Below are 14033 nucleotides of genomic sequence, written 5' to 3'. Positions count from 1 at the left end.
CTTAGGGTCAGGACATTCAACTTCTTTTAATTCATAACATCAGCAATCATCTGTTATCCGCACTACATGCACGGACATTCAAGCATCCGAGTTTTATAATTTTTTTCTCATTTTTAGTAAATGTGTACTGGAGAAGGAGTTACTAGTCCATTGCTCCTGGCCGTTTAGTCGCCTCATACAACACGCATGGTTTACGGAGGAAAGATTCTTTTCCACTTCCCCATGGGCAATAGAGAAAAAAACGAGAACAAGAGGTATTATGAAAAAGAAGAAAAACCCTAAATGTGTGTATATACATATATATATATATATATATATATATATATATATATATATATATATATATATATATATATATATATATATATATATATATATATATATATATATATATATATATATATTTATATATAAGTTGGGTCGGCGCGAGTCAGGTGTTTAACCGTTGTGGGATCTGATAGTGAGGTGCTGGCCAGACCCCTTATATAGCTTCCTTGGATGCTTTACTTTCATAGTTCCTTGATAAAGTGAGTAGTCACGAAAGCGCTTGGAATTTCTCTATTCTTTCAGAGTGGTTGTTTTGCATATATATATATATATATATATATATATATATATATATATATATATATATATATATATATATATATATATATATATATATATATATATATATATATATATATGCAAGGAATTCGCGAGAGCATGCGAAATATACACAAACACTGATCTCTGGCTGAAGGAGACTCGAACCTACGAACCTTAGGACAAGGTACGCAGTGCGTACCTTGTCCTAAGGTTCGTAGGTTCGAGTCTCCTTCAGCCAGAGATCAGTGTTTGTGTATATTTCGCATGCTCTCGCGAATTCCTTGCATTGTTCAAATCTCTAGTAAGGCTGATGCATGCAGGGGATGAGATGAAAAGCTGTAAGCCTTCTCCCTGAAAGCTGGCTGCCTTGGATCAAACGTGTAGCTCTGCTACACGCCAAGGTATTGGTCCAGTGTGGTAGATTGGTAAAGCACTGCGTACCTTGTCCTAAGGTTCGTAGGTTCGAGTCTCCTTCAGCCAGAGATCAGTGTTTGTGTATATTTCGCATGCTCTCGCGAATTCCTTGCATTGTTCAAATCTCTAGTAAGGCTGATGCATGCAGGGGATGAGATGAAAAGCTGTAAGCCTTCTCCCTGAAAGCTGGCTGCCTTGGATCAAACGTGTAGCTCTGCTACACGCCAAGGTATTGGTCCAGTGTAGATTGGTAAAGCACTGCGTACCTTGTCCTAAGGTTCGTAGGTTCGAGTCTCCTTCAGCCAGAGATCAGTGTTTATATATATATATATATATATATATATATATATATATATATATTATATATATATAATTTATATATAATATATATATATTCTTCATACATATAATTTGAAATACACCCCACATAATTCCATTTACGCCTTTCAATTGAAATTCTACTACACTGTCTGGACATCTTGTTTTCTTTCCGAACATTGACTCGATTCACTCTTACGACCTCTTCTACAACTACACTACCAAGTTATGATATACTCTTAACCACCATAACATAATCCCTTCTGATTATCCATTTCGAGTTTGTGCAAAGTACACCACATATACACAGAACTTTTATGAAAGTACAGGGCAATGATAGCAACTTACTGACTACCGAGAGGAAAAATGTTGCCGTTGCTGAGCGACCCTGAGCATCAGATGCTGTGCAGGTGTAGTGACCCACGTCATGCTGAGCCTCCACACTCTGGATGATCAGCGTGCCGTCTCCTCGGGGTGTCCTCCGTGATGTGGAGGTGAGGGGTCGGCCGTGAAGCGTCCACGACACAGTAGTCAGTGGGTATCCTGCCACTGGGCACATCAGAGTTGCCTCAGACAATTCCACTGCACTTATGTTCCTCGGGGTGCGTGTCGTGGGCGGACCTGTGTGCAGGCATGAAAATTATATGATCATTGGCTTTGGAGAATGCATCAGCGAATTATACAGAGTAAGAGAAAGACGATAAAGAGCAGATAGGTATATATTAATACAACTTAAGAAGAGGAACAGGAAGAGATTATATAACAAAGACAGGGGAGATTTTAGAATATTAGTTGGAAGATTTGTTAAGTGCAATCCACAACATGATAATTATATATTTGTACTCCCCTAATGAAAGGGAATAAACATAGTATGAAAGATGATTAACGGGAAGGATTTATGCAAGAGGGTGTTTGAATTATTATAATCAAAGAGAAGTGCTAAATCTAATAGGGTCATACAGCACTGCAGGGTAGGAACTGATGCAGGATCTAAGGATAAGTAAGGATGGAGAGGACAATAAAGGTAAAGTTAGGAAGGGCTGCAAGGAGTGCTAAAGGAAGGATTATCAAAGTTTGTGTAATCAATTGCTGTCAAAAAGTCGAAGAAAGAGTCTGTGTCAAGGGACCATCAGCAAGGAGGGAAGATACAGCGTGTTAGAGCGGTGACGACGTCGAAGGAAAATTCTGCGTGATAGTTGATAGGACAGTCCAATAGAATATGGTAAATTGAAACTGGAATTAGACAGTTCTCACAAAGTGGAACAGGATGTCTCTCCATGAGATACCCATGAGTTAGACGAGTGTGTCCAATGTGAAGACGAGTGAGTGTAGTCTCCCAACTTCGGTATCGATGACAAGAAGACCAGAAACTTAGTTTGATAGAATGTAATTTGTTATGAGTCATATCAGACTAGCGTTGTTGCCAGAGGGTGTAATGAAGTAGGTGAAGAGGAAGTGGGAGCAAGAAAAAATATAGAAATGGCAAATCGAAATTATTCTAAAATATCATTCATAGCAAACCTAACCAATCTTAATATACTGTACATTAACCAAACCATATCATCATTCATTTGCAAATAATAATATAATATACCAAGTTTATAAACTATAGACTAATGCCCGCTTTTATGGTACAAATTTTACCCTGTCTTAGGTATTTACAAGCTTTTTATGATACGTCAATGTCTTTCATATGTAAGACACTGAGTTCACGTACCATAGATGTTGAGTCTGGCTGAGTGGTGCACCTTTCCTGCCGTATTGATAGCTGTACAAGTATAGGTGCCTCCGTCCAGATGATCCACACTGCTGATATTCACTTGACTCACCACCTGACCACTGACATCCACCCACGAGCCCACGGCAACTCTCTGCCCACCGTAGTGTCCGCCGGAGGGCTCGAGTGGGTGTGTGTCTAGTGTCCAAGTGATAATGGGCGTCGGATGGCCTAGAGCGGTGCATTTCAGTGACATGGGCGGTCCTGGCTGCAGTGTCTGCTCTATGAAAGTGTGTCGCAGAGTTGGTGGAGAATCTGTGTTGTAGAGTGTTAAGATGCAGGAAGGTTTTTAGTAGTGTTAGCAGCAGGAAAGTTGTATAAGAAGTGAGGTACGCAGATGTGTAACCAAGGGTGTAGCCGTTGTGGATGTGGGCATATTAGTGTGTAAGCGTAGTCGTGAGCGTAGGTGGGGGAAGAAAACGTGAGATCCATTTAGCAAGCAATCAAAAAACATAGCTGATACTGTCACAGCTTAATTCCTGCTATGTAGATATTTCCTCTTAAATAAAAGACAAAATTTTTCAAATGAATGTTTCTCAGTGTTAGACCAAAGTGACTGAATTAATGCTAAGAAATGAACATTACTGAATATCGAAGGATTTAATACCAAGCACACAAATTTTTTTTTATAAAAAATGAGTAGTTGTATATTATTTATTACTTGTATTAAATGAGGAACCAAAGTTTATCACCAAAAAGTTGTTCGTAGAGAAGACTCTTAAGCCACAACAAATTAGGATTATAACCTAGAGAATTTTAAGCTCCCAAAATATGTCAGTCGACCCCTAAAAGGTTCACTCAAAACGTTTTTCATCCAGAATGGATATAAAAAACGTTTCACGCACTAGTCTCGAGATGGCTAGTGCATGACTAGTCAGGAATTTAGGGGCTCTCTGTCATACATATCTAGGTAGCTTTTTTTAACTATATGGTCATTTGTAATATAGAGAAAACTTTCGCACTTGGAGATTAACCTAAAGATCACTGGACTGTCATCTAAATTCAATGATACCAATCTTCTACATAATTTTTCCGATAAATTCTGGCATCCCAGAATTTTCTAATTTACCTCAGCGTTTATATTTATCTTAAAGACTCATTGGCCACAATACGCTATCGTATTTATTCAACAATTGTAATCTGTAATAAAAATTTTACTTTTTTCCAGAAAGCCTAATCTACTTTCAAAAATATATATCAACACGAAAGAATCCATTATGAAAATAAACAATATCTTTCTCGAGGAACACAATATATTCTCAAATAAACTGTCAAACTATCTTTACGATTCTCCATGTATTTGAGATTTCTAATTTATTATGAAAGGGGTTCCTTAACCTTAACAATAATAATAATAATAATTTTATTTGCTACAAGTATACATGTACAAGGTATACAGTCCTAGCTGACATCAATGACATACTACTATATAGAAAGCCCCTGGTTATTCTGAGTAGTATATATGGCAAATTAGGTCAGTTTCATCACAGGATGCGACCCACACCTGTCGACTAACACCCAGGTACCCATTTTAAACTAATGGGTGAACAGGGACAGGGACAGCAGGTGCTTTATGGAAACACGCCCCTAATGTTTTCCAGCCGTACCGGAGGAGATTCGAACCCCGGACCTCAGTGTATGAGCAGAGTGCGCTACCGATCGAACTACGGGACACCTACTTAAAAGTATTAGTTGATGCCATAGCCCAGACGAGAATCATGTCTATAATCTTGCTCACCTCTGATAGTGAGCTGAGTGCTGGCTTGCACCTCTCCTAGACTGTTGGCAGCTACACACTGATACATGCCAGCATCCCTCTCACCAACTCCAGTGATGGTCAGTGTGTCGCGTCCCTGGAGGAGCATGTGAGCGTGGGTGTGTGGGTGAATGATAGCGCCGTCCTTGTACCATCGCACCTCGGATACAGGCGAGCCTTGTACCCGGCAGCTAAGTGACACCCGGCTACCCGCAGATACCATCTGGAAAGTGTTAAAGCATTGGCTTCTAAGATGACTTGTATTTAACATTATGAAAAATCAAGCAATGATAACAAAACATTAATCTGGAGAGTGGTTATAATTATAGCTTATAATTTATAGGGGTGGACGGGTAAGCCAGGGGAAGGCCTCTTTCACATGAACAAAAGCTCCAGCTGCGGATCATCTGACTAACACCTGTGTCAGGAAACACTTACCCTGTTTCCTGACAAATCTTACCTAACCTCACATAATCTGGAGATTAAATAACAAAATATCATACGAAAACACCAAATATTTTATAAATACCCATAATTTTTTTTATAGATATACATATCTTCGGTATCTTTTTTGAGTATTGCGAGCAAAAAATTTAATTCGAAAATTATAATACCTATTAGGAATAATTGAAAAATCATCTCTCTTAGCAAGGCTATTATTGTAATAAATATTAATTAATCAAATAAATTGTGAAAGCACTTACTGCATAGCTATGTCATGCACTACAGAAAATACTTGTCTATAATGAAAAAAAACTAATTAAACCATCTTATCAGATGGGCATTGTCTTGGAAAAGTAGATATAATGAACGGTGAGGAAGCACTTCACTGTTTACATTATACGACTACTACGACCCTCACACTGCAAAACAAGATGTTATTGCGCTTGTAACACTGTCTTTGGTAATTATTTCGGATGTACAGTTACACGAAAACTCAGTTTATCAAACTGACACTAAAAACAATAAAAACCATAATACTCAATTTGTTTATTGGAATTCGGATTTTTTCAATATAGAGGTTCTCGACTAACTCATTCCTTCAACCAACACCTGTCCTGTCTATGAGCACAGTGACCAGTGAGCATTTCGAACGTGAGGGGTCAACCATATTGCATCTTGTGTTTAGCCTGAGTGTTCTTCTTATTTGATAGTGATTGACTTACAGACGTTCCAGTACCAAGAGGTTTTAGTGTGTCGTTGCTTGGTTTATGAAGCAGTAACTACTCGTGTATTCACTGGGACAAACAAGCTACTCTTTCAACAACTCTCTCTCAAATTTGCAGACTTGATTCCGCTCATCCCAGTAAATAAACCAGCCTTCACAATTTTTTTGTGAATTTATTTTCAAGTCATATGCCACTCTATATTTTTCTTCCCTTAAACTCATAGTTATAAATTTACAAGTGGTACGTGGGGTCCACCTCTGGTGAAAATTGTGGGATCCATAGCCTCTGAGAAGTGGATAAAAAGGCTTCAAGGATGTGGTACATTAGTATTATTTGGCTGCATATTCAGCACTAGAAATATTGCTATCATGATCATTTGACACGAATTATGTAAAACACTAGACATTTTTTATAGAAAAATGGAATCGAATGTATGTGGTACAGTACATAGTGACAAGCGGAGATTGTAAGAGGTACAGTGCATAGTGCCAGGAGGAGATTGTAAGAGGTACAGTGCATAGTGCCAGGAGGAGATTGTAAGAGGTACTGTGCATAGTGCCAGGAGGAGATTGTAAGAGGTACAGTGCATAGTGCCAGGAGGAGATTGTAAGGTGTACAGTGCATAGTGCCAGGAGGAGATTGTAAGAGGTACAGTGCATAGTGCCAGGAGGAGATTGTAAGAGGTACTGTGCTAGGAGGAGATTGTAAGAGGTACTGTGCATAGTGCCAGGAGGAGATTGTAAGAGGTACAGTGCATAGTGTCAGGAGGAGATTGTAAGAGGTACTGTGCATAGTGCCAGGAGATTGTAAGAGATACAGTATATAGTGACAGGTGGAGATTATAAGTGGTATATTACATAGTGTCAAGTGGAGAATGTAAGTGGTACAGAGCATATTAGCAGAAGACTTTTAAAAAATTAACACTACAGGCATTTTCTGTTAAAAGATAATTAAACGTCTTTTTGAGTAATTCAGTGGGGTGTCAAAAATGGCCACCCAAAGAACGAAATTAATGGGGTGTCAGAGATGGCCATCCCAAGAACGAAATTTGTAGGGTGTCAAAGAGGGCATTGCCAAGAATGAAATTTGTAGGGTGTCAGAGAGGGCATTGCCAAGAATGAAATTTGTAGGGTGTCAAAGATGGCCATCCCAAGAATCAAATTTAAGGGGTATCAAAGATGGCCAGCCTATGAATGAAATTTAGTTAAGGGGTATCAAAGATGGCCATCGTAAGGACGAAATTATGAGATAAAATGAATTCGATGCTTATAAATATACTGCTTAATTAATTTTTTTGTTATGAATGGATGAGAATAACACAGATTAATATGAATTTCAGAAATAATGAAAATATCATAAATAAATATTAACAAATCTAAATATATAATAGGAAATCTTTTAATAACATAACAAGACCTGGAGGATTTAACAAGAAGCCTGATTTACCATTTCATTGGATAGAAAAAAAACAGATGTTCCTTATTCTCTTAAATTGCTATGAAATTTATCAACTAGATTAGATGAGGAACGGAGCAGTTTTCAGTAATGCCGCAGAGTTGGTTCTTCGGCTTATTGCAGCCTAATTGACTCAATCCTTTACTCACCAAATGCTGTTGTAAATCAGCGACATATTTTTCTTACAATTCTCCAAAAGTCTTGAATTTTGGTTGCTTAATTGTAATTATTTGAGCTGGACCGTTTATGAGGATACAGCGGGTGCGCTGCTAAGTAACTGTTGCTGGACCGTTTATGAGGATACAGGGGGTGCGCTGCTAAGTAACTGTTGCTGGACCGTTTATGAGGATACAGGGGGTGCGCTGCTAAGTAACTGTTGCTGGACCGTTTATGAGGATAAAGAGGGTGCGCTGCTAAGTAACTGTTGCTGGACCGTTTATGAGGATAAAGAGGGTGCGCTGCTAAGTAACTGTTGCTGGACCGTTTATGAGGATACAGGGGGTGCGCTGCTAAGTAACTGTTGCTGGACCGTTTATGAGGATACAGGGGTGCGCTGCTAAGTAACTGTTGCTGGACCGTTTAAGAGGATACAGGGGATGTGCTCCTAACTGTTGCTGGACCGTTTATGAGGAACAGGGGGTGCGCTGCTAAGTAACTGTTGCTGGACCGTTTATGAGGATACAAGGGATGTGCTAACTAACTGTTGCTGGACCGTTTATGAGGATACAGGGGGTGCTCTGCTAAGTAACTGTTGCTGGACCGTTTATGAGGATACAGGGGTGCGCTGCTAAATAACTGTTGCTGTACCGTTGACGAGGATACAGGGGTGCGCTGCTAAGTAACTGTTGCTGGACCGTTCATGAGGATACAGGGGGTGCTTTGCTAAGTAACTGTTGTTGGACCGTTTATGAGGATACAGGGGGTGAGCTGCTAAGTAACTGTTGCTGGACCGTTTATGAGGATACAGCGGGTGCGCTGCTAAGTAACTGTTGCTGTACCGTTGATGAGGATACAGGGGTGCGCTGCTAAGTAAATGTTGCTGGACCGTTCATGAGGATACAGGGGGTGCGTTGCTAAGTAACTGTTGCTGGACCGTTTATGAGGATACAGGGGTGAGCTGCTAAGTAACTGTTGCTTGACCGTTTATGAGGATACAGGGATGCGCTGCTAAGTAACTGTTGCTGGACCGTTCATGAGGATACAAGGGGTGCGTTGCTAAGTAACTGTTGCTGGACCGTTTATGAGGATACAAGGGATGTGCTCCTAACTAACTGTTTCGGGAACGTTTATGAGGATACAGCGGGTGCGCTGCTAAGTAACTGTTGCTGGACCGTTTATGAGGATAGAGGGGTGCGCTGCTAAGTAAATGTTGCTGGACCGTTTATGAGGATACAGGGGGTGCGTTGCTAAGTAACTGTTGTTGGACCGTTTATGAGGATACAAGGGATGTGCTCCTAACTAACTGTTGCTAGACCGTTTATGAGGATACAGGGGGTGCGCTGCTAAGTAACTGTTGCTGGACCGTTTATGAGGATACAGCGGGTGCGCTGCTAAATAATTGTTGCTGTACCGTTGATGAGGATACAGGGGTGCGTTGCTAAGTAACTGTTGCTGGACCGTTTATGAGGATACAGGGATGCGCTGCTAAGTAACTGTTGCTGGACCGTTCATGAGGATACAAGGGGTGCGTTGCTAAGTAAATGTTGCTGGACCGTTTATGAGGATACAAGGGATGTGCTCCTAACTAACTGTTGCTGGACCGTTTATGAGGATACAGGGGGTGAGCTGCTAAGTAACTGTTGCTGGACCGTTTATAAGGATACAGGGGATCGCTTCTAAGTAACTGTTGCTGTACCGTTTATGAGGATACAGGGGATGTGCTCCTAACCAACTGTTGCTGGACCGTTTATGAGGAACAGGGGGTGCGCTGCTAAGTAACTGTTGCTGGACCGTTTATAAGGATACAGGGGATCGCTTCTAAGTAACTGTTGCTGTACCGTTTATGAGGATACAGGGGATGTGCTCCTAACCAACTGTTGCTGGACCGTTTATGAGGAACAGGGGGTGCGCTGCTAAGTAACTGTTGCTGGACCGTTTGTGAGGATACAGGGTGTGCGTTGCTAAGTAACTGTTGCTGGACCGTTTATGAGGATACAAGGGATGTGCTCCTAACTGTTGCTGGACCGTTTATGAGGATACAGGGGGTGCGGTGCGAAGTAACTGTTGCTGGACCGTTTATGAGGATACAGGGGGTGCGTTGCTAAGTAACTGTTGCTGGACCGTTTATGAGGATACAAGGGATGTGCTCCTAACTAACTGTTGCTGGACCGTTTATGAGGATACAGGGGGTGCGCTGCTAAGTAACTGTTGCTGGACCGTTTATGAGGATACAAGGGGTGCGCTGCTAAGTAACTGTTGCTGGACCGTTTATGAGGATACAGGGGATGTGCTCCTAACCAACTGTTGCTGGACCGTTTATGAGGAACAGGGGGTGCGCTGCTAAGTAACTGTTGCTGGACCGTTTATGAGGATACAAGGGATGTGCTAACTAACTGTTGCTGGACCGTTTATGAGGAACAGGGGGTGCGGTGCTAAGTAACTGTTGCTGGACCGTTTATGAGGATACAGCGGGTGCGCTGCTAAATAACTGTTGCTGTACCGTTGATGAGGATACAGGGGTGCGCTGCTAAGTAACTGTTGCTGGACCGTTCATGAGGACACAGGGGGTGCGTTGCTAAGTAACTGTTGCTGGACCGTTTATGAGGATACAGGGGGTGAGCTGCTAAGTAACTGTTGCTGGACCGTTTATGAGGATACAGCGGGTGCGCTGCTAAGTAACTGTTGCTGTACCGTTGATGAGGATACAAGGGTGCGTTGCTAAGTAACTGTTGCTGGACCGTTCATGAGGATACAGGGGGTGCGTTGCTAAGTAACTGTTGCTGGACCGTTTATGAGGATACAGGGGTGAGCTGCTAAGTAACTGTTGCTGGACCGTTTATGAGGATACAGGGATGCGCTGCTAAGTAACTGTTGCTGGACCGTTCATGAGGATACAAGGGGTGCGTTTCTAAGTAACTGTTGCTGGACCGTTTATGAGGATACAAGGCATGTGCTCCTAACTAACTGTTGCCGGAACGTTTATGAGGATACAGGGGTACGCTGCTAAGTAACTGTTGCTGGACCGTTTATGAGGATAGAGGGGTGCGCTGCTAAGTAAATGTTGCTGGACCGTTTATGAGGATACAGGGGTGCGCTGCTAAGTAACTGTTGCTGGACCGTTTATAAGGATACAGGAGGTGCGCTGCAAAGTAACTGATGCTGGACCGTTTATGAGGATACAGGAGATGCGCTGCTAAGTAACTGTTGCTGGACCGTTTATGAGGATACAAGGGATGTGCTCCTAACTAACTGTTGTTGGACCGTTTATGAGGATACAGGAGATGCGCTGCTAAGTAACTGTTGCTGGACCGTTTATGAGGATACAAGGGATGTGCTCCTAACTAACTGTTGTTGGACCGTTTATGAGGATACAGGAGATGCGCTGCTAAGTAACTGTTGCTGGACCGTTTATGAGGATACAGGAGATGCGCTGCTAAGTAACTTTTGCTGGACCGTTTATGAGGATACAAGGGATGTGCTCCTAACTGTTGCTGGACCGTTTATGAGGATACAGGGGGTGCGCTGCTAAGTAACTGTTGCTGGACCGTTTATGAGGATACAAGGGATGTGCTCCTAACTGTTGCTGGACCGTTTATGAGGATACAGGGGGTGCGCTGCTAAGTAACTGTTGCTGGACCGTTTATGAGGATACAGGGGGTGCGTTGCTAAGTAACTGTTGCTGGACCGTTTATGAGGATACAAGGGATGTGCTCCTAACTAACTGTTGCTGGACCGTTTATGATAATACAGGGGTGCGCTGCTAAGTAACTGTTGCTGGACCGTTTATGAGGATACAGGGATGCGCTGCTAAGTAACTGTTGCTGGACCGTTTATGAGGATACAAGGGATGTGCTCCTAACTAACTGTTGCTGGACCGTTTATGAGGATACAGGGGGTGAGCTGCTAAGTAACTGTTGCTGGACCGTTTATAAGGATACAGGGGATCGCTTCTAAGTAACTGTTGCTGTACCGTTTATGAGGATACAGGGGATGTGCTCCTAACCAACTGTTGCTGGACCGTTTATGAGGAACAGGGGGTGCGCTGCTAAGTAACTGTTGCTGGACCGTTTATAAGGATACAGGGGATCGCTTCTAAGTAACTGTTGCTGTACCGTTTATGAGGATACAGGGGATGTGCTCCTAACCAACTGTTGCTGGACCGTTTATGAGGAACAGGGGGTGCGCTGCTAAGTAACTGTTGCTGGACCGTTTGTGAGGATACAGGGTGTGCGTTGCTAAGTAACTGTTGCTGGACCGTTTATGAGGATACAAGGGATGTGCTCCTAACTGTTGCTGGACCGTTTATGAGGATACAGGGGGTGCGCTGCTAAGTAACTGTTGCTGGACCGTTTTTGAGGATACAGGGGGTGCGCTGCTAAGTAACTGTTGCTGGACCGTTTATGAGGATACAGGGGTGCGCTGCTAAGTAACTGTTGCTGGACCGTTTATGAGGATACAGGGGGTGCGCTGCTAAGTAACTGTTGCTGGACCGTTTATGAGGATACAGGGGTGCGCTGCTAAGTAACTGTTGCTGGACCGTTTATGAGGATACAGGGGATGTGCTCCTAACCAACTGTTGCTGGACCGTTTATGAGGATAAAGTGGGTGCGCTGCTAAGTAACTGTTGCTGGACCGTTTATGAGGATACAAGGGATGTGCTAACTAACTGTTGCTGGACCGTTTATGAGGAACAGGGGGTGCGCTGCTAAGTAACTGTTGCTGGACCGTTTATGAGGATACAGCGGGTGCGCTGCTAAATAACTGTTGCTGTACCGTTGATGAGGATACAGGGGTGCGCTGCTAAGTAACTGTTGCTGGACCGTTCATGAGGACACAGGGGGTGCGTTGCTAAGTAACTGTTGCTGGACCGTTTATGAGGATACAGGGGGTGAGCTGCTAAGTAACTGTTGCTGGACCGTTTATGAGGATACAGCGGGTGCGCTGCTAAGTAACTGTTGCTGTACCGTTGATGAGGATACAAGGGTGCGTTGCTAAGTAACTGTTGCTGGACCGTTCATGAGGATACAGGGGGTGCGTTGCTAAGTAACTGTTGCTGGACCGTTTATGAGGATACAGGGGTGAGCTGCTAAGTAACTGTTGCTGGACCGTTTATGAGGATACAGGGATGCGCTGCTAAGTAACTGTTGCTGGACCGTTCATGAGGATACAAGGGGTGCGTTTCTAAGTAACTGTTGCTGGACCGTTTATGAGGATACAAGGCATGTGCTCCTAACTAACTGTTGCCGGAACGTTTATGAGGATACAGGGGTACGCTGCTAAGTAACTGTTGCTGGACCGTTTATGAGGATACAGGGGTGCGCTGCTAAGTAACTGTTGCTGGACCGTTTATGAGGATACAGGGGTGCGCTGCTAAGTAAATGGTGCTGGAACGTTTATGAGGATACAGGGGTACGCTGCTAAGTAACTGTTGCTGGACCGCTTATGAGGATACAGGGGTTCGCTGCTAAGTAACTGTCGCTGTACCGTTTATGAGGATACAGGGGTACGCTGCTAAGTAACTGTTGCTGGACCGTTTATGAGGATACAGGGGTACGCTGCTAAGTAACTGTCGCTGTACCGTTTATAAGGATACAGGAGATCGCTTCTAAGTAACTGTTGCTGTACCGTTTATAAGGATACAGGAGGTGCGCTGCTAAGTAACTGTTGCTGTACCGTTTATAAGGATACATGGGTGCGCTGCTAAGTACCTGATGCTGGACCGTTTATAAGGATACAGCGGGTGCGCTAAGTAACTGTTGCTGGGCCGTTTGTGAGGATACAGGGTGTGCGTTGCTAAGTAACTGTTGCTGGACCGTTTATGAGGATACAAGGGATGTGCTCCTAACTAACTGTTGCTGGACCGTTTATGAGGATACAGGGGGAGCGCTGCTAAGTAACTGTTGCTGGACCGTTTATGAGGATACAGGGGGTGCGTTGCTAAGTAACTGTTGCTGGACCGTTTATGAGGATACAAGGGATGTGCTCCTAACTAACTGTTGCTGGACCGTTTATGAGGATACAGGGGTGCGCTGCTAAGTAACTGTTGCTGGACCGTTTATGAGGATACAGGGATGCGCTGCTAAGTAACTGTTGCTGCACCGTTTATGAGGATACAAGGGATGTGCTCCTAACTAACTGTTGCTGGACCGTTTATGAGGATACAGGGGGTGCGCTGCTAAGTAACTGTTGCTGGACCATTTATGAGGATACAGGGAGTGCGCTGCTAAGTAACTGTTGCTGGACCGTTTATGAGGATACAGGGGGTGTGCTGCTAAGTAACTGTTGCTGGACCGTTTATGAGGATACAGGGGGTGCGTTGCTAAGTAACTGTTGGTGGACCGTTTATGAGGATACAGGATACAGGGGGTGCGCTGCTAAGCGCTGCTAAGAGTAACTG

General features: G+C 43.1%; 1 protein-coding gene across 1 annotated transcript in view; it reads right to left on the bottom strand.

Annotated features, from left to right (window-relative positions):
• The window catches only part of LOC128688202 (cell adhesion molecule Dscam2-like), a 297471-nt gene that overhangs the window by 228053 nt on the left and 55385 nt on the right, over positions 1-14033 (bottom strand). Inside the window, exons 4-6 of the mRNA XM_070086853.1 lie at positions 4836-5076; positions 3038-3352; positions 1669-1941 (exon numbers count right to left, since the gene is read on the bottom strand). Coding sequence (XP_069942954.1) covers positions 1669-1941; positions 3038-3352; positions 4836-5076 — 829 coding nt within the window. The remainder of the gene's footprint in view (positions 1-1668; positions 1942-3037; positions 3353-4835; positions 5077-14033) is intronic.

This window comes from Cherax quadricarinatus, chromosome 19 (assembly GCF_038502225.1).
Source record: "Cherax quadricarinatus isolate ZL_2023a chromosome 19, ASM3850222v1, whole genome shotgun sequence".
Lineage (NCBI taxonomy): Eukaryota > Metazoa > Arthropoda > Malacostraca > Decapoda > Parastacidae > Cherax > Cherax quadricarinatus.
Note: the sequence above shows the minus strand (reverse complement) of the source record. Positions and strands in the feature narration are given on the sequence as shown.